At 39.9% G+C, this 18,467-nt stretch overlaps 1 protein-coding gene across 1 annotated transcript; it reads left to right on the forward strand.

The window, feature by feature from the left end:
• The first annotated feature begins 8,924 nt into the window (after positions 1–8,924).
• On the forward strand, positions 8,925–16,307 carry LOC143984069 (matrix metalloproteinase-18-like). The gene is made up of 10 exons (XM_077484377.1): positions 8,925–9,150; positions 9,918–10,162; positions 10,875–11,023; positions 11,112–11,237; positions 11,441–11,602; positions 11,706–11,820; positions 13,107–13,240; positions 13,435–13,594; positions 13,901–14,004; positions 16,054–16,307. Exons 1-10 carry the CDS (start codon positions 9,052–9,054, stop codon positions 16,203–16,205), a joined length of 1,446 nt encoding a protein of 481 aa, XP_077340503.1. The 5' UTR covers positions 8,925–9,051; the 3' UTR covers positions 16,206–16,307.
• Positions 16,308–18,467: the final 2,160 nt, after the last annotated feature.

Below are 18,467 nucleotides of genomic sequence, written 5' to 3' on the forward strand. Positions count from 1 at the left end.
CGCAGCAGGGGGGATCGTTACCGATAAGTGCACTCACCTAGCTCACGACAGTGTTGACTACCTCACATTTCTAAAAATGAATGAGGCATGGATCTCGGAGGAATTCAACACATGTGACCAGTAGACCATGTACATCTCTATAAACTATTTAGTTAATCGAGCACACATACCTTTTTTCTACATTTGGCTCACTTCCTTGTACAAAAAAAGCACACCGTACTATATGCCCGTAGCCTCTTGTTTGAAGAGGTTGACCGGTGTCATATTTTTGGGGCCCAGCAGCGAGTTGCTGGTATCAGTGCTGCTGTCAGTGTTCTCTATCTCGGTGCTGGTGTCAGTGCTCTCTATCACGGTGCTGGTGTCAGTGCTATATATCACGGTGCTGGTGTCAGTGCACTCTATCACGGTGCTGGTGTCAGCGCACTCTATCACGGTGCTGGTATCAGTGCTCTATATCACGGTGCTGGTGTCAGTGCTCTCTATCTCGGTGCTGGTATCAGTGCACTCTATCTCGGTGCTGGTGTCAGTGCACTCTATCACGGTGCTGGTGTCAGTGCACTCTATCACGGTCATGGTATAAGTGCTCTATATCACGGTGCTGGTGTCAGTGTACTCTATCACAGTGCTGGTGTCAGTGCACTCTATCACGGTGCTGGTGTCAGTGCTCTATATCACGGTGCTGGTGTCAGTGCACTATATCATGGTGCTGGTGTCAGTGCACTCTATCACGGTGCTGGTGTCAGTGCACTCTATCACGGTGCTGGTGTCAGTGCTCTATATCACGGTGCTGGTGTCAGTGCACTCTATCACGGTGCCGGTGTCAGTGCACTCTATCACGGTGCTGGTGTCAGTGCTCTATATCACGGTGCTGGTGTCAGTGCACTCTATCACGGTGCTGGTATCAGTGCTCTATATCACAGTGCTGGTGATCATCTCCTGCACCCTCTTCATAGCCTACCCTGACCTTTCCTCTCCTCCATTGCCTTCATGCGCTCCTGAGTCCTAAATTGTCATAATTTCACAGATAAAAAAAGAATGCTTGTAGTTGTCGATCCCAGATTCACTTCATACATGTGTTATGTCAGTGGCTATGTGGTGGGACTATGTGTGTACAGCTAGTAATTATTTTGTGGCTGGAAATATGACCTGTAGGTTTTTAAAGTTCGCCTGCCATTGAAGTCAAAAGGGCCGGCCGCAAACTTTGCGGTTCACGCACTTTTGGCCGCGTTCGCGGTTTGCGTAACGTCCCGTCGGAAGTTCGTCCATCTCTATTCTTAACTTCTTTTTGATGAGGCTTTGAGGAAAGCCCTTCTGGTTCATCTTTACGGTGCCACATGCTGGAGTGTTCTTTCTGTAAAAGTTGCGCAACAGGGGCAAACTTGTATAAAAGTCATCTATGTACAAATGTAGCCTTTCTCCAGGAGTGGGTTTATGAGTTCCCAAACAACTTTCCTGCTTGATCCCATGTAGTCTGGGCAATTAGGAGGATGCAGATGAGTGTCCTTCCCTTCGTATACCATGAAGGCATTTGTATGCCATGTAGTTCGGTCGCACAATTTATACAGCTTCACCCCATAGCGGGCCCTTTTGGTAGGAATAAATTGTTTGAAGCCCAGCCTGTCAGTAAATTTGACAAGGGACTCATCCACGCATGTGTGTTGGTCTGGGGTAAACAACTGGGGGAAGATTTAAAAAAATAATTTAGTAGTGGCTGAATTTTATAAAGCTTATCATAATTTGGGTCATTTCAGAGAGGGCACTGGTTATTATCATTATAGTGTAGGAATCTCATAATCATGAGATATCTGGTTCTGGGCATGCATTTCTGAGGAAAAGATGGGCATGTGATGGATGGGGAGGGTTGACCAATATGAATGTAATTCCTTTTTTTTTTGGTTAGTCCCATACAGTGGTAAAGTGTTTGTAAATGCAAAGCAAGCCAAACCAATGTAAACAGGCACAGCCCCTTTATTAAAGATTTTGCCCCATTTTCCATCATTAAAATCTAACACACTTACCTTTTTTTGCATCAGTGGGGTCTCCCAGAAAAGTTCTGGACTTTAGTAATCATACCTAAGATCAGAAAAGCTGTGCTATAAAATGAATACATTAATGTCCATGATCCCACAAAGTCCCAGGAAAATATTGCTTAAATGATCACAGGGAAAAAATACTGAAGCCACAGTGCGCATGCATGAACCCCAAAAAGTGCCCAATCAATGCAGATGTAAATTGTGCTTACCGGATGGCAAGCATTAAAGGCAGTTGGCTAAACCCAGCCTAGGGCCTTTAAGCTTGCAGATATCCACAACTCAAATGGGAACCAGGTACAACTGTACACAACATCCGTCCGGGTGTCCGTATACTTTCATATATTGCTCAGGAGAAAGAGAAGGACTGCCATTGTGTCGTATATTTAAAACGTATCACATTTATTTATTAAAGGTTGCACTTACAGTTTTGTAAAAGCAGAATGCATATAAGAAACAATGCCAGCCGGCATGTACAAATGGAGCCTGTCCTCCTAAACGAACGGCGTTGTGACGTCACTGCGTGCTCTCCTCCAGATGCGTTTCTCAGTGATGACAAGGGCCTGCAGTGCGGACTCCTGGAAGTGGGAACAGAATACCTGTATCCGGTCCCCCCTCCCTCCTGAAAGGGCCTCTTGTGGAGGGGAGAGGAGACAAATGAGCGGAAGTTCCAATTTTGGGTGGTACTCCGCTTTAACCACTACAATACAGGGCACTTTCGCCCCCTTCCTTCCCAGCCCAATTTTCAGCTTTCATCGCTCTCGCACTTTCAATGACAATTGCGCGGTCATGCTACACTGTACCCAAATGAAATTTTTATCATTTTGTTTGCACAAATAGAGCTTTATTTTGGCGGTATTTATTCACGACTCCATTTTATTTTTTTTGCGATATAAGCGCAAAAAAAGCAGAAATTTGAAAAAAATATATATATTTTCTTTTTTCTATTTAAAAGAAATCCAATAAAATCTAATTTTGGCATAAATTTAAGCCAGTTTTTGGTAAAAACAATTCCGTTAAGTGTATAATAATTGGTTTGTGTGATCACGGACATATGTACGCAAATGATCATGTACATATGTGTGCAGGTGATCACGTACATATGTGTGCAGATAATCATTGGGACATGTGATTTTAGTGGGACATATGTCGGGGACATGTGTTTTTTTTATTTGGGGACATGTCTTTTTATTATTTGGGGACATGTGTGGGGACATGTGTGTTTACACTGTAGGTTTACACTAGACTAGTGAACAGTGAGTAAAAAGCTGTAAAAACAGCTCATACTCACTGACCACCAGCCGGCTGCAGCGATCTGCTCTCCTCTCCTAAGCCACGACTTCCGTGTGAGGAGAGGAGAGCCGATTGCCTAGCAACCGGCTGTTTGTTTAGATCATATGACGGCCGTCATGTGATAAGGAGGGCCAATCACAGAGCCCTCCTGCCGATCTGAGATGCGCCGTGTCCGAGTGACACGAGCGCATCGGGATCGTGCCGCTGCGCGGGCATGCGCGCGCGTGATCCCCCTCCTTCTGAAGGACGTTCCTGAACGTCCAGTCAGAAGGAGGCGGCTCCCACCCAGCCGTATATGTACATTGGCTGGGTGGGAAGTAGTTAAATTGCTCCTCCATTGAAACTCTTATGCCGCGTACACACGACCAGACTTTTCGAGAGACTAGGTCCGGTGGTCTTTCCGATGGAGTTTCGGCGGAGTTCCGACTGACTTTCCGAATGAACGGACTTGGCCACACACAATCACACCACAAGTCCGACGGATTTGAACGTGATGACGTACAACTGGACTAGAATAAGGAAGTTCATAGCCAATAGCTGCCCTAGCGTCGGTTTTTGTCCGTCGGACTAGCAAACACACGAACGGATTTCTCGGTCCGGCGGAGTTCCAGTGGAAAAATTTAAGACATGTTCTATTTCTAAAGTCCGCTGGATTTTTGGCAAGCAAAGGTCCGATGGAGCCCACACAAGTTTGAATTGTCCGACTGACTCGTTCCGTCAGACCTTTGCTGTCAAAAAGTCCGGTCGTGTGTATGCGGCATAAATGAAGCAGCAACAGTGAGCTGTGAAAGTGTTGAGTCAAGGCCACCCCATTTCACTGTGAAATCCACCCCTGAACAAAAGTTATATGTATTTCTATGTAATACATATTACAACCTATGTATATGATGGTAGCTAGGTCGTGGAAATTAGGGATGGCTTGGTTTCTTGGATATAAAGAAGATCAGGTTGCTTTCTTTGATAAAAAGAACATTTACAGAATAGTTGCTGAGTTTTCAAAATATCTGGTGTTGGGGACAGGTAATGCCACCTAGATAGGGTGAGGGCACATCATTCTAATGAGGAGACCTCCACTGGGCTATCAGGGATGATGGGGAAAGAGTGTATTAATGAAAAAAATCAAGTAAGTAGGATAATTTAAGACTGAAGAGGGTACCTAAAAGTAGGGTGGAAACAACTAATTGATTATGAAATAGTTGGTCAGCCAATTAGTTGGTCTGCATACAGAATGCATTATTTGTTTACATATCAGGAAATACAGTGCAGCACACATACAGCTCAGTACACTGTCCATACATGTCAGTAAGTGCCTTACAACTTGTGAATGTGTGAGGAGCAATGCCTCATGGGAAATGTAGTCCTGGGCAGGAAGTGAGTGGCTCTAAAGGAAGACGTGTTTTTTACTTTGCTATAGGGGCGCTCTATACTATACTTTGCAGCTTGCTATTGGGGCATTCTGAGGGCACGAGGAGCCAGGAGCCAGAAACATTGGTGGGGGACTCCGGAAAAGGAGAATCAGGGCTGCTCTGTGCAAATCCATTACACAGAGCAGGTAAGTAACAACATATTTGTTATTTTAAAAATAATCACTCTGTGCAGGAAAGATCAGCATCTGAACCCAGAGAGGGTGGAGGCTGATAGACTGGAGGTAATAAAAGGCATTACAATTAAAGTAAACTTTTACCACTATTGTGCAATATATTTAAAATGATCATATCCATGAAAAAAAAGTCTCAGCTTTTAGAACTACTTTAATATGAAAGATTTATATCTCCCTTCCACCCTTCATATAGCTGCATGTCTGACTCATTGTTAAAATGCCTATATATCCTACTTCTGGGTGTATTTATTTCTATATATATGTTATAAGTAATATATATTATTACTTTCACTGTTGCACAGTATAAATGAACCCCTTATAGTAGCAATTATCTGCTCTTTTTGTACTATAAATAACAAATTTTTGTTTTTTTTAATCCTTTAATGGCAGGTGATACAAAAAACGCATGCTGCTATTACTAAACATCTTAGACCTGGTTCACACCTATGCGTTTTTTGGTGCTTTTTGCAGAAAGGTACTACAGTTCATTTAACATGGTTTACACCGGGACATGTTCATCTATGTAGTGTATCTCTTCTGTTTTCTGTCTTCAAGATCCAGTGAAACAAACACACTTAAAACATATCCATGTTATTAACATATTGAAACCTATTGGACTATAACCCCCAAAACTACAGAATTAGCAAGATTTGGATCTTGTAGGAGGGAGTACAGATTTTTTTAGGAGTAGATTTTAAAAGATTTTCTACCTACATGAAGACAATTTATTTTACCTATGCAAAAACATATCTTTGCATTTTCTTTTCCCAAGAACTGACATATAAAGCTTCCCTATCTCTACAGCTGTGAGTTCTTTAGAACCCTGAACTGTTATTCTAAAGATCGCCTGCCATCCTCAGGACTAACTTAGTACTAAAGCTTATGATACAGTATACCAGAATTGTTAATGGTAATTTCCTCTTTCTGAAGGCTAGTTTCCCAAGTAGCCAATTTTGCGGGTTAGCTAGTAATAATTTCTTTATATGAGCTTATTTATAACTAGTAGCCCTTACTCCTGTATAGGTGTTATCTTTTCAAACAATCCGATGTTTTTAGAAAACTGAAATTCTTAATTATGGTATTATGATTTTATATATTTATTAATTGCTAAAGCATCAAGATGTCAAAATACGTTATTGGAACAAACAATGCTCTTGCTAGTGTTTACAATATTTACCAATATACTGTATATGGGTGTTATAAAGACAGTATACTCTTTATAAAGGCTATATCCATATTATAAAATCACCAAAAACTATAATTATAGGACATTACGTATATGGGAGGAAATAAAGAAAAAAAACATACAAACACTCACTATCCTGCTAGAGCTGATCTACTGGAAGTTGATCTGCAATGAATGCGATGGATATTGGACCAACGTTGGAGGATTATTTTTGCTATTTGATCCCAGTGCTGGTATACATGGTACTTTGTGCACATTTATAATTTGGGTGTTTATATTGTTGTTTTTGTAATAAATGTTTTTTTTTAATAAATGGATTTACATTATGAACATATTTCTTGTGTTTATGTGAATTAGGTTGGGGAGTGTACTTGAGAGGGCTATATAGGGGTTGAGAGAGGTTCTGATCCTCAACTACTTCATTCAAAAAAACGACATACCTTTAAGAAAGAAGAAAATTATTAATGAATAAACAAAACAAATGATGCAACGAAAATTCTAAAAAGGAACCATTTATATTGGCATTGGTAATGGTTATAGAATTAGCAACTTGTTTAAAATGATTAACCTCATAAACATATGTCTCTTAGTGAGATATAAACACACCCTAAGGAATATTAACCCAACAGAATTCTGTTATTTCCATAACATGTCAGGAAACGAGGAGGATGTTACTATCTGTGTAAAGATCAGGCTATCGTAATCTTAGGAAAGGAAGAAGTCTATAAACTCAACAACACAGTGACTCATGTCTATCTGAATTCACACAAATGTGTTGGTGATAATAAAGGGCATACTAAGCAGCCCAAGAGCCCACATATGTCGTAACATATAGGATAATTCATGTGCAGGCAAGATACATCAAAGAAACTGCATACTAGATCTATAGTTTAGTTATATTCAGAGAAATTGGAAGCTAACTTATCTAATTCTCCGCGCTGTCACTGGGACCCGTGTGTGTCCCAGCAGACAGCGCGGCAGGACAGGAAATGGCGTGGACTCCCACGGGAGTCTATGCCCGGAAGTGGGTGTAAATACCTGTCTTTGACAGGTATCTCCACCCCCCTCCCCCCTGAAAGGTGCCAATTGTGACAACGGAGGGGGGGAGGGATCCGATCAGCGGAGGTTCCACTTTAGGGTGGAACCTCACTTTAAGTAAAAATCACTAGAAACCAACTCATGCATAGAAGAGAAAGCACTGTTAGGTACTAGAACATACCTTCTGTATTAGGTCAGAAAGATGGCTTCCTACATAAATGACAGTGTATAAATTAATGTAGTCACCCAGGAACAGGAAATGTGCTATTCACAGAATCACCAAAGAATTACCACATAATCAAAATTTGATTATGGGTTCTGGGTTCAGATACACTTTCAATCTTCCCATTTACATGGAGATGTTATTGATACTGATGTGTACAATTTAAGATCTATTTGCCGACCTGACACAAACCTTCAAGCCCACAAGTGAGCTTTACAGTGGCCACTGTGTTGGAACACAAGTATTCTAAATGTCTAGTAATAATTAGAAATGAATTGGAGAGTGAAATATCTCCTGCGGCTGGGGTAGAAGTGAAGTGGCAGCATTTCAACACAAAGGCTGCCGGAATGGTATAGAGCCTGTTCATTTAGAGGGTGGGCGTTCTATATATATACAGGGAGTTGGGTAGAGTTTGGGGGCTTGATGTTTTATACACTGGAGAGTTTTATAAGGGAAAGGCATAAGCAAAAAAAGCAAAACCATAGACAACAAAGTATTTAGAAACAGAGGGCATTTTACTTTGTATCTGAGAGAGGATTGGAGAATGGATAGAACTAAAAGCTTTTTTTCTTTTTAATAAGTTGTAGGTGTAAGCAATAAGCATAATAAAAATATGATAGGTTATAACCCTCCCTTGCTCTATCCAATAGTTCTACTTTAAGACTGGCAAAAGTGTACATGTTCCAGAATGGGAAAGGTTGAGGCTATAACAAACATTTGTAGAAGAAAGGAAAAGTGTCTTAGAAGACAGTATGTGCAGAAGAAGAGTGTTGCGGGTATGACAGTGGGCAGTATGTGCAGGAGAGGAGTACAAAGGGTACAACATTGGGCAGTAAGTATAGGAGAAGAGTATGGAGGGTATAACAGAAGACAGTATTTTCAGAAGAAAAGCACAGAGGGTATTATAGAGGGCAGTAAGTGCAGGAGGAGATTGTGGAGGTTATAACAATGGGCAGTATTTGCAGAGGAGTACAGAGAGTATGTCAGAGGGCAGTATGTACAGGAGAGGAATGTGGAGGGTTAAATAGGGAGCAGTATTTGGCTCAAAACATCTTATTTACATCATACTTTCCTTCTAAAAAAAATAAAATAAATGAACAAAATAATAAAAAGTATTATTATTATTATTATTATTATTATTATTATTATTATATTATCAGTAGTAGTAGTAGGAGTGGTGTAGTAGCAGTAGTAGTGGTTGTGGTGTAGTAGCAGTAGTAGTATCAGCAGTAGTAGTACATTAGTATTAACATAATTTAAATATAATTTGTATTATTATTATTATTATGATTATTATGTCGATTTTACTATTTTTTTAATCAAAGTCATTAATATTTAACTTTTTTAAATATGTGAAAATTAAAAAAAAAAAAAAAACATAACCACAAAGTCCTATTTGTAAGCTTCACACCAAAACCTCTTCCTGACCATTAATCATGTATACAGAAGAAATGTTACACAAGAGTGGGCTTTACTTAGTTTGCACTTTGTAATAACTCGTTGTCAGAGAATGAAGTTTACTTTTTGCTGTGAATGGCGGAAGTTGTAAATGGTGAGTCACTTTCTACAGATTGGCTCATTATTCCAGCAGGTATGGTATAAAAGAACAAGCCGGGGACTCAGAATATCATAGGAAATCAGAAACTATTGAGAACCCTGAAGGATCATAAGATTTTCAGCAATGAAGGACTTGTTTCTCGTTATGCTACTTTCAGTAGCATACTACTCAGCTTTAGCTGAAACTTCACAGGACAATGAAGAGAACGCCAAGTTTGCTGAAGTGAGTATATTAAAGGGAAAGTATAGCCTTATCTGTTTTTTTTTATACTCATATGAAAGGGATCAATTTAATCTTGGCAATGTGTTTAAAAACCTTCTTCCTATTGTATTTCTTATAATCTGTATATGTGATCAGGGCAAGTCATACTTTTTACCATTACTAATGCTCTCTGTGCTTCTTGATAAGTAGTGCTGGGATATTTAGTCTTAAAAATATGTTTCCTCCTCTCCACCTTGCCCCCTCCCTCTGCTACACAAATATCCATCTATTTTTTTTGCTTTTGTTTGCTAGGCAAATAAAATGTAGTTTCCTGGTAAGCAGGGGGAAAAACTGGAGGAAGGGAGAGAGTTCCTCTTTAATATACCCTTAGTGAACATCTACTAGATAAGTCTGACCAAAATGTACAAACTTTCTATGTGTTTAAACTCTTACTCATACAGGCATATTATAACACAGAGAGCCAATGGACATTTAATTAATTTAATTAAGACCACATTAGAATAACATTAAAAAATCCTCAAAAGGACACATTTACAAAGCGGTGAATGTGACGTTCACCAAACATTCACCAGTGGTTAATCAATCACTATCATTTATATTATTACAAATGTTCAATCTTTTGCACCATGTTGGATGAATCTTTAATGATGTTCCATTTTATTGACATCTTTCTGTTTCATCTATACATTTGCCATATTTGTTTCTAAAGCCCTTAATAATATAAAGATAAAATTAAGAGAGATATTTTTATTTTTTTTAATCTACAGGAGTATTTGAAAAAATACTACAACCTTAAGACAGATGGGGTGCGCCAGTCCAGGAAGAAAACGACCAGTCAATTTTCAGAGAAAATACGCGAGATGCAGAATTTCTTTGGTTTGGAGGTGACAGGAACTCTTGACTCAGACACTATGGAAATGATGCAGCAACCCAGATGTGGTTTTGTTGATGTGGGTGAATACAGCATATTCCCAGGAAACTCTGGATGGAAGAAGAGAGACCTGACATACAGGTACAAAAAATTCTATTGTGTTACCTTCATAGAAAGTAATATATATATGTAGGGCTCGGGAGGATAACGTGATAGTAGATTGCAAGTTAACTTCAGTAATGTTTATCTCATGAATGTATATCCAGCCAAAACCTTTTGGTTTTTATTTGGGATGAGGAGGCTTAGTATGTCAGTTTTTTTATGGTTGTTATACTGCTAGGAAGATTTACTCTCCCTGTATCGATAGTCATTGACAATAAATATTTTAAAGCTGATATCTGAACAGTAATAGAGGGAAAATCTTCCAATGTGGACAACTGCTTAGATGGCTATATCAAAGAAGGAAATCTCCCTGCATTTAACAGATCCCCCCCCCACTTCCTGTTGTATCTCTGGGACAGGAAACAAGGAGAAATGTCTTCAGCAGTATACTCAAAAACAAAGATCAACCAGACATTGGTTCTACCTTGGTTGACTTTAACCTCTTTCCTGAATATGGCCCTCTCAAGTAAGGTTGTACACCTGCAAAGCCCACTGACATCAGCCTCCATCAGACTGAAATGTTACATAATGTTAAACAGTTGATTTCGTCATACTGGATGCTCTACACATATGAAAATCATTCTGATAGTAACTAGCACATTAATCATATAGGACAATTGGGTGGTTCTATGGATATGCCCCTTTACAAATAATTTGAAATAATAGAACAATCTTATTGTTTTTTATTTAGAATAGTAAATTACACCCCGGACATGCCCACTGCTGAGGTGGATACAGCTATCCAGAGAGCCTTCCTGGTTTGGAGTGATGTGACCCCCTTGACTTTTACTCGAATTTACGACAGTCTTTCTGATATTGAGATCTCATTTGCAGCACAAGGTATGTTCATAAGTCAATGTCATGCCATATCAGACTGAACCTTTATAACACACAGAGAGATAAATTCTACATTTTTTTTTTTCTACAGTGCACAATGACTATTGGCCATTTGATGGTCCACATGGAACTCTGGCTCATGCTTTTGCTCCAAGTAATGGAATTGGAGGAGATGCTCACTTTGATGAAGATGAAACATGGACTATTGGATCTAGAGGTGAGTTTTTTCCCCTCTGTTCAGTAATATACACAACAATTGTTATCACTGCAAGATTATAGTTATATAATAAAAACTTTTTTTTTTAGTTAGACTATGCTAGCTAAAGTCATTGGCTGGTGCCCCCCTGCTTAGATATGTTACAGCTTCAGTACAATCATTCACAGTGCCCATTCTAATTTTATATATTTTTTTCATTTAAGGTTATAACTTGTTTCTTGTGGCTGCTCATGAATTTGGCCATTCCTTGGGTCTCCTTCACTCCAATGATCCCAGCGCCCTCATGTACCCAACTTACCACTTCACTGAACCCAGTGAATTCCACCTGCCTGACGATGATGTTAGAGGAATTCAGTCACTCTATGGTAAGAGAAAGAAAATCCCTAACAGATTCTATTAGGAAGAGAATGGGTGACTCTGCAATTTATAGAAGGTTGCTGTGTCATAACAGTTGATACTTTATTACAGGAGCCAGAGAAGTCCCAGTACAACCACAACCACCAAGCACTCCTTCTTCCTGCCAACCAATCACTTTTGATGCTGTGACAACTTTACGCGGAGAGATATTATTCTTCACCAACAAGTAAGCTTTAACCTTTAATTAAATATATTTTTTTTATTTTTAGTTTATTGAGAATTTATGATGTTTTACATTATTTTTAGATATACTGTATATGAGAATGTGATGAGCTTAAATACACCTGGCTGCCACTACTGATATACTTAAAAATGCAAGTTATCTGGCAGTATTACTAAACTACTGATTTTAATACAGTCCAAACCATTGACCGATCCAAGTATGCTGAAAAGTCCTTACCTGCATACTAGTTCCAAAGCAGTGACTCAGAGTATCAAAGCCAGATGGTCATTATGGTAGCCAATCAACTAGCATTTTCAGGTGGAGAAGTCAGCAATGGCAGTTTCCTTTACTCTCTTAGAAGACCAATCTGTGTTAGTTTGGAAAAACACATTTACATTTATTGCTTGTAAATAGCAGTATATTTAAATGGATGCAGCCATATTTGCTTATTATGTGATTTCTGCCTAGTAGTGCTCCACAATGACTGGAGCTGATTTACCAAAATTGGAGTGCAAAATCTGGTGCAGCTGTGCATAGAAGGACCAAACAGCCTCCATTTTTTTTTGTCAAAGCTTAATTAAGCAAACTGATGTTAGAAGCTGATTGGCTACCATGCAAAGCTGCACCAGATTTTGCACTCTCCAGTTTTAGTAAATCAAACCCATTGTTCTTTGCTGCTTTTCTGTCTCACTGTGAGCCTGTGGGCTGGGTATGACCTGATTGAAAGTTGACTCTACATAAGGGACTCTATAAAAAATAGCTACTCTCTAGAAAAAATGACAATAGATATAATTTATATGATGTCACATGTATATTTCACTGTTTGGTCACAACCTGAGGCTATAAGCACATTGGGGGTTATTTACTAAAGGAAAATCCATTTGCACTGCAAATGCACAAAAGTCGCTGTAGATCTGAGGGGGACATGCAAGGAAAAAAAAAAACAGCATTTTAGCTTGCACATGATTGGATGATAAAATCAGCAGAGCTTCTACTCATTTCAGATCTACCCCTTAGATTTAGAGTGACTGCACTTTCAAGTGCACTTGCAGTGCAACATGGATTTACCTTTCGTACATAACCCCCATTGTTACATCTCAAAGGGCTTCAAAATAGGCCTTTTAAAGCAATATTACCAACATGAGTTTGAAAAGAAGGAATAGTGCCCTTTGTAAACAATGTTACTAAGAAACAGAGGGAGGGGCATAAAAATCATGTTAATGCAGTAGTCTTAGATTTACACCAAAAATATACAAAGATAAATGATTTAACTCTTTTGTATTTTCTAGAACATTCTGGCGTCAGATTTCTCCCAATTCACTGGCCGAGCACCATTTAATCAAATCATTTTGGCCTGCACTTCCAACTCACATTCAAGCTGCTTACGAGTACATAGAAAAGGACAGGGTTATTGTCTTCAAAGGTGTGTACTTCTTATTTTTCTGTGGAATTTCATGGAAATAGTATAACCTATTTAGTTGTCAGTAGATAACATCTTTATGTGTGCTCCTGTTGGATACAATGCATGCCTAAGCATATTCTGGAATGTATGAAGTATTGTTTTGTTCTTTTTGTTGTTGTTGCTAATAAATAGATTTTTTTTCTTTTTTTAATTAGGTGCTAAATATTGGGTTATTAATGGTGATGAAGTCACAAAGGATTCACCAAAAAGCATCTATGACTTGGGCTTTCCCAGAACTGTTAGGAGAATTGATGCTGCAGTCCATGATGAAAACACAGATAAGACCTACTTCTTTGTAGATGACAAATTCTGGAGGTAAGACCAGTTTAAGTGACATTTTTCTCTAAAATCATGGAGGGATTTTATTGGTGTTGCTTGGTACAGATAAAATAAAATGATATAGTATTTGAAATTAAAATGTGGCCAGATCATGCACACTAAAGTACTTACATATTCTAAACAAGGAGTAAAAGCACTTGGTGAACTACTTCACCTCTGCATCTATAAGCATTGTGAAGAAATACATTTTCATCTTCAAGGAAATTAGCGAATTAATAACTTTACAATAATTCATGCAAATGTTGGAAAATCGTTTCTTCTAACCTGTCTGTTATTTTTTAGTTTTGATGAAAAGAAGCAGAAAATGGATTCTGTAACTCCTAAGAAAATAATTGATGGCTTTGCTGGTGTTGGAGATAGAGTTCACGCTGTTTTCCAAAAGGATGGTAAGAAAATATAGTAGAACTGTGTATTTTTTTATGGACCCCTTATGAGTCAGACCAATAAAATTAACACGTCTTTCTAAACATTCAGTAGGAAAACAAGATGATAAAAACAAGTTTTAGTTTTTTGTGGCTCAAAGTAAAAACTTAGCAGGAAAACAAAGGTTTTGTGCAATTGTGTGTAACTCATTTCCTGCAAGAAGAATGATGGATCTTGTTTATTAGGTGTACCATAAAACAAACCCATGATTTTAGCCATGCAAGGCAAAACAACAGGTTCCATTTAAAGTGGTATTAAAGCTTTGGGTTTATACTTACCTGCGCTGTTCAATAGTTTTGCACAGAGCAGCTCTGATCCTTTCCTTTTTGGGTCCCCGCCATCACTCCTGGCCCCTACCCCTTGAGCAATGGCCCCAGAAAAAGCTCCATGCCCTGAGGGCAATGCTGAGGGCTCACTTCCGGGCTGCTGCTCTATGCGTCCATATGACACATAGAGCCTGTTCTCTCCTCATTTGCTCACTGGCTGTGATTGACAGCAGTGAGAGCCAATGAGCTCCTGCTGCTGTCTCAACCAATGAGGAGGGAGAGTCATGGGACAGCTGTGTCAATCGTGAACATCACTGGATCGGAGGTAGGTCAGGTAAGGATTGGGGAAGCTGGGGGGCTGCTGCATACAGAAGATTGTTTACTGTCATGCATAAAATGCATGACGGTTAAAAACCTTCAGCCTTTAGAACCACTTTAAATTATATCCAAACTCAAGAATAATATACATTTCGGCTTACCAATCCTTAGATCTCTGGGCTGCCTTACTTTTCTTTTATTGGACATTTTTATCTATATTTTCACCTGGTGATACTGCCAGTAACACACTTTCTTTATTGACAAATCACTGTAAAGAATCTATAAAAGACAGGAAGTATGTTAGGACTACACAATCTCCTTCCTCTTATCCATTCTATAGATGGAGGTGTTCTGTGTTCACAGATCACAAGTATTATGTTCTGGGATCACAACACTGCTTCCACAAGCTCACTGGATTTCTTGCAGGACTATCAGGATTTTGTGCCCTTTTAATGGTGTATTTTAACAGACAAAAAAGAATCACTTAAGAGAAGCTCACTGGTTTTCCATACATTTTAATGGTTTCCCAGCAGCACATAGTCAGCTCTGCTCCATTTAACTGCCAGTTGTGAAAAGATTACCCTCTACTTTTTAGATTTTAATCTTTTTAATAAGTTTTTATGCATTTAACAAACCCCCATGAGGGGGAAAAGTAGAAATAAACCTGGGTCCAGAGTCCCTTCATGGTGTAACCAATATAGCAAAGGCAAAGCATTCAGTTAAAAAAGAGAAATACCGTTACATGTCAGCAATTGCTAGAACATGAGAGGTTCTAATGTGGACATCTCTCTTATTTCACACTCTCGCCTGCTGTCTTACTAGCACCAAATACCTAAACAAAAACACATTACCATAAAGTCGAAATTTTACTTAGTCATCCAAAGGAAGGAAGGAAGAGGCAGGGCAAGGGGGAGACAAGAAGAAGGTTTAGAGAGAAAGGACTGAAATGGAAACGATGTGACCAAGATCCCCAGGTCGCACTAGACTAGACTCTTCAGGTACTGCAGCCAAGGTTTCCAGGTCTTATCAAACTTTGACTGGGTATAATTGAGGGTACTTGAAAGTTTATTGTTAATCATTATCCAGTTTAGTATTCATGGGAGGCGAACAACTGGTTCCAACACCTAGCAATGGCAAATGCTGGATAATGTAGGATATGTTTTTTTCTGGTGTTTAGGAGCTTAAATGTCTAGTTTCTGAAAAAGGGCAATTTCAGGCTTTGTGGGGATGATCACCTCCGTTACTGAGTGTATTAGAGTAAAGATCCTTATCCAAAATCTAGTCATTTTGGGGCATTTCCACTTACCCTCTACTTTGTATTAAGTGTGGAGGGTGATCATATTACTCATCCTCCAATATGAAATTACTTAATTTTTTAAAAAAGAAGAGAAAAAACTGATAAAACAAAATATATTTTTTTCTTTTCAGAACTACTTTATTTCTTTGATGCTTCCGGTCAGTACGAATTCAGCACCGCTAAAAAGAGAGTCAACCGTTTTCTGAAGAGCAACAGCTGGCTGAAGTGTGAAAATGTGAATAACAACAGAGTGGTCAGCCTAAAAAAAGCTCTTATAAAATAATTTATGTCTGCTGCCTTTTCAATATTTGCATTTATTTGTTTAACTTATAAATTATGATAATATATTATGTTTATAAAATAAATTTTTATGATATAAGTACAACTTTTTGTTCTTTACTATAAAGCATTGGGTAAATCATTGCTTTACACCTTAACCGGCTACTAGGCTGTCTTGCCCGTATATGCACAACATGGAAGTCTCTTGCTCTAACCCCAGTAGGTCCGGTAAACCTTCTCAAAAAAAAATTACTACTGAAATGTCTTTATTTTTTTCAACAAACTCCTGTCCCATTACCAAAACCCTTTTTGGCAAAACTGACAAATTATTTCTTCCTTTTTATGGGCAGGAAAGACTCCTAGATCAGTTAAAGGAGAACTGTACTTCTCACCTATATAGCTGCAGCATCTGACCAATGCTGCAGCTGTCCCCCACCAGTTCTAAGACTAAAAATGGAGCGATCGCGTTCACAGTCTTTACTGCGCAGCCAGCCTTCTGCTTTACCCATTCAGCGCTCACTGGAGCACCAGGCTGTAGAGGGGATGGAAGCCGCTGGCTCAGGCTCTCAGTGGTGTTCTGAGAGTCTGAGCCAGCTGCCAGTCCAAGTTCCTGGGTGGATCCCGACCTTAAAGTCTGGATCCCTGCAGAGCCTGAACTGTATCTGGACTGTTGTGGATAAATTTGGGTCACAGGAGTGCAGAAATATGTGGACTCCTGTAACCCACAAGAGAAAAAAAAAGCTTTGGTCATACTTCTGTTTTAAGTTTTCCCTAAAATCACCTGTAACTGAAGGTTGCCCAGCTCTCCCTAATTTTCTAACCTATTACTGGTCTGGAGTCCTGGTTACAGTGCTCTGGTGCTTTGCCCCACCCTGACAATGCAGCAGTAACTTTGGAAGCTACACTTTTGGGATCATACAAAAAACTGAGCAATCTGCCCTTTAGAGGCCCGTGCTCTAACCCTGCCATTACCACTCCCATTAAAAGGACTCTAACAGTCTGGAGAGAGGCTAGAACAAGATATAAAACCGAAGACACTTCTTCTCCGCACACTCCTCTTCAGGAGAATCATGGTTTTCCCCACTTACGTAATATTCCAGACCTTCAACTTTGGGCTACCGATGGAATAAAGACTCTAAAATATATCATGCCACAGGACGTAAAGTCCCCTTCCAACAACCCAATTCCATGTTTTCCTAATTTTACAGCTGAGACAGGCAATAGGTGCACAATTGCATGCTCAGATAACTTAAACCCTTACCCTATAGAAAATCTGTATAAACAGATAAACTAATTTAAACAAAATCCCGTGCCTACACCTTATGCCGCGTACACACGATCAGACTATCCGGCGGACTTAGTCTGGCGGACAAACCGCCGGACTGTCCGCCGGACTGTCGGAACGTGTGGACCTGCCCACACACAGGACTTTTTCAGCAGACTTTTTAAATGAACGGACTTGGCCACACACACGGAGGAAAGTCCGCTCATTTTGTGTGTGGCTTCAGGTAGCCGAGACCAGCGAAGGAAGCGTCGCTGGCCCCGTCACCTGGTATGGACTTAAAGGGGAATCCCTATGCCGAAAAAACGGCGTGGGGGTCCCCCCAAGTCCATATCAGACCCTTATCTGAGCACACTACCCGGCCGGCCAGGAAAGGGGGTGGGGACGAGCGAGCGCCCCCCCCCTCCTGAGCCGTACCAGGCCACGTGCCCTCAACATGGGAGGGTGCTTTGGGAAAGGGTGGGCCACGCGGCCCCCCTACCCCAAAGCACCTTGTCCCCATGTTGATGAGGACGACTAGCACACACACGGCCATATTGTCTGCCGAAATGCGAGTCCGGCGGACAGATTGATGTGCAAAACTACAATCTTAGTCCGCCGGACTTTTGGGTAAAAAAAGTCCGCTGGAGCCCACACAGATTTTCCACCGGATTGTTTGATCGTGTGTACGCGGCTTTAGGCTAACTACCGCTTATAGGTCTAGGTTGACTTCTCTCTACCAGAAGTGACCAGATGATATTCCATCATTGACTGAGGAAGACTGGGATGAATGCCTAAAACACTTTTTAACTGATATGATTTCGGGCAATTCTCAAATGAGAGCCACATGTAGAAAAATTTAAAATAATGCATTTGGGTGACAAAAATATGAATGCAATCTATACACTGGGGGAGAACCTCTGGGGGAATCTAGGATGGAAAAGGACCTGGGTGTCCTAGTAGCTGATCCCCTCAGCAATGACATGTATTGCCAAGCTGCTGCTA

Source organism: Lithobates pipiens, unplaced genomic scaffold, assembly GCF_037356315.1.
Source record: "Lithobates pipiens isolate NorthernLeopardFrog02 unplaced genomic scaffold, aLitPip1_a1.2 Scaffold_16, whole genome shotgun sequence".
Taxonomy (NCBI): domain Eukaryota; kingdom Metazoa; phylum Chordata; class Amphibia; order Anura; family Ranidae; genus Lithobates; species Lithobates pipiens.

Excerpts from the sequence above, each read along its gene's own strand:
- LOC143984069 (XM_077484377.1), top strand. The coding sequence starts at position 9,052 with ATGAAGGACTTGTTTCTCGTTATGCTACTTTCAGTAGCATACTACTCA. Across the intron at positions 13,241-13,434 it reads CAGGGTTATTGTCTTCAAAG|GTGCTAAATATTGGGTTATT; the intron begins GTGTGTACTTCT and ends TTTTTTAATTAG. Across the intron at positions 13,595-13,900 it reads GTAGATGACAAATTCTGGAG|TTTTGATGAAAAGAAGCAGA; the intron begins GTAAGACCAGTT and ends GTTATTTTTTAG.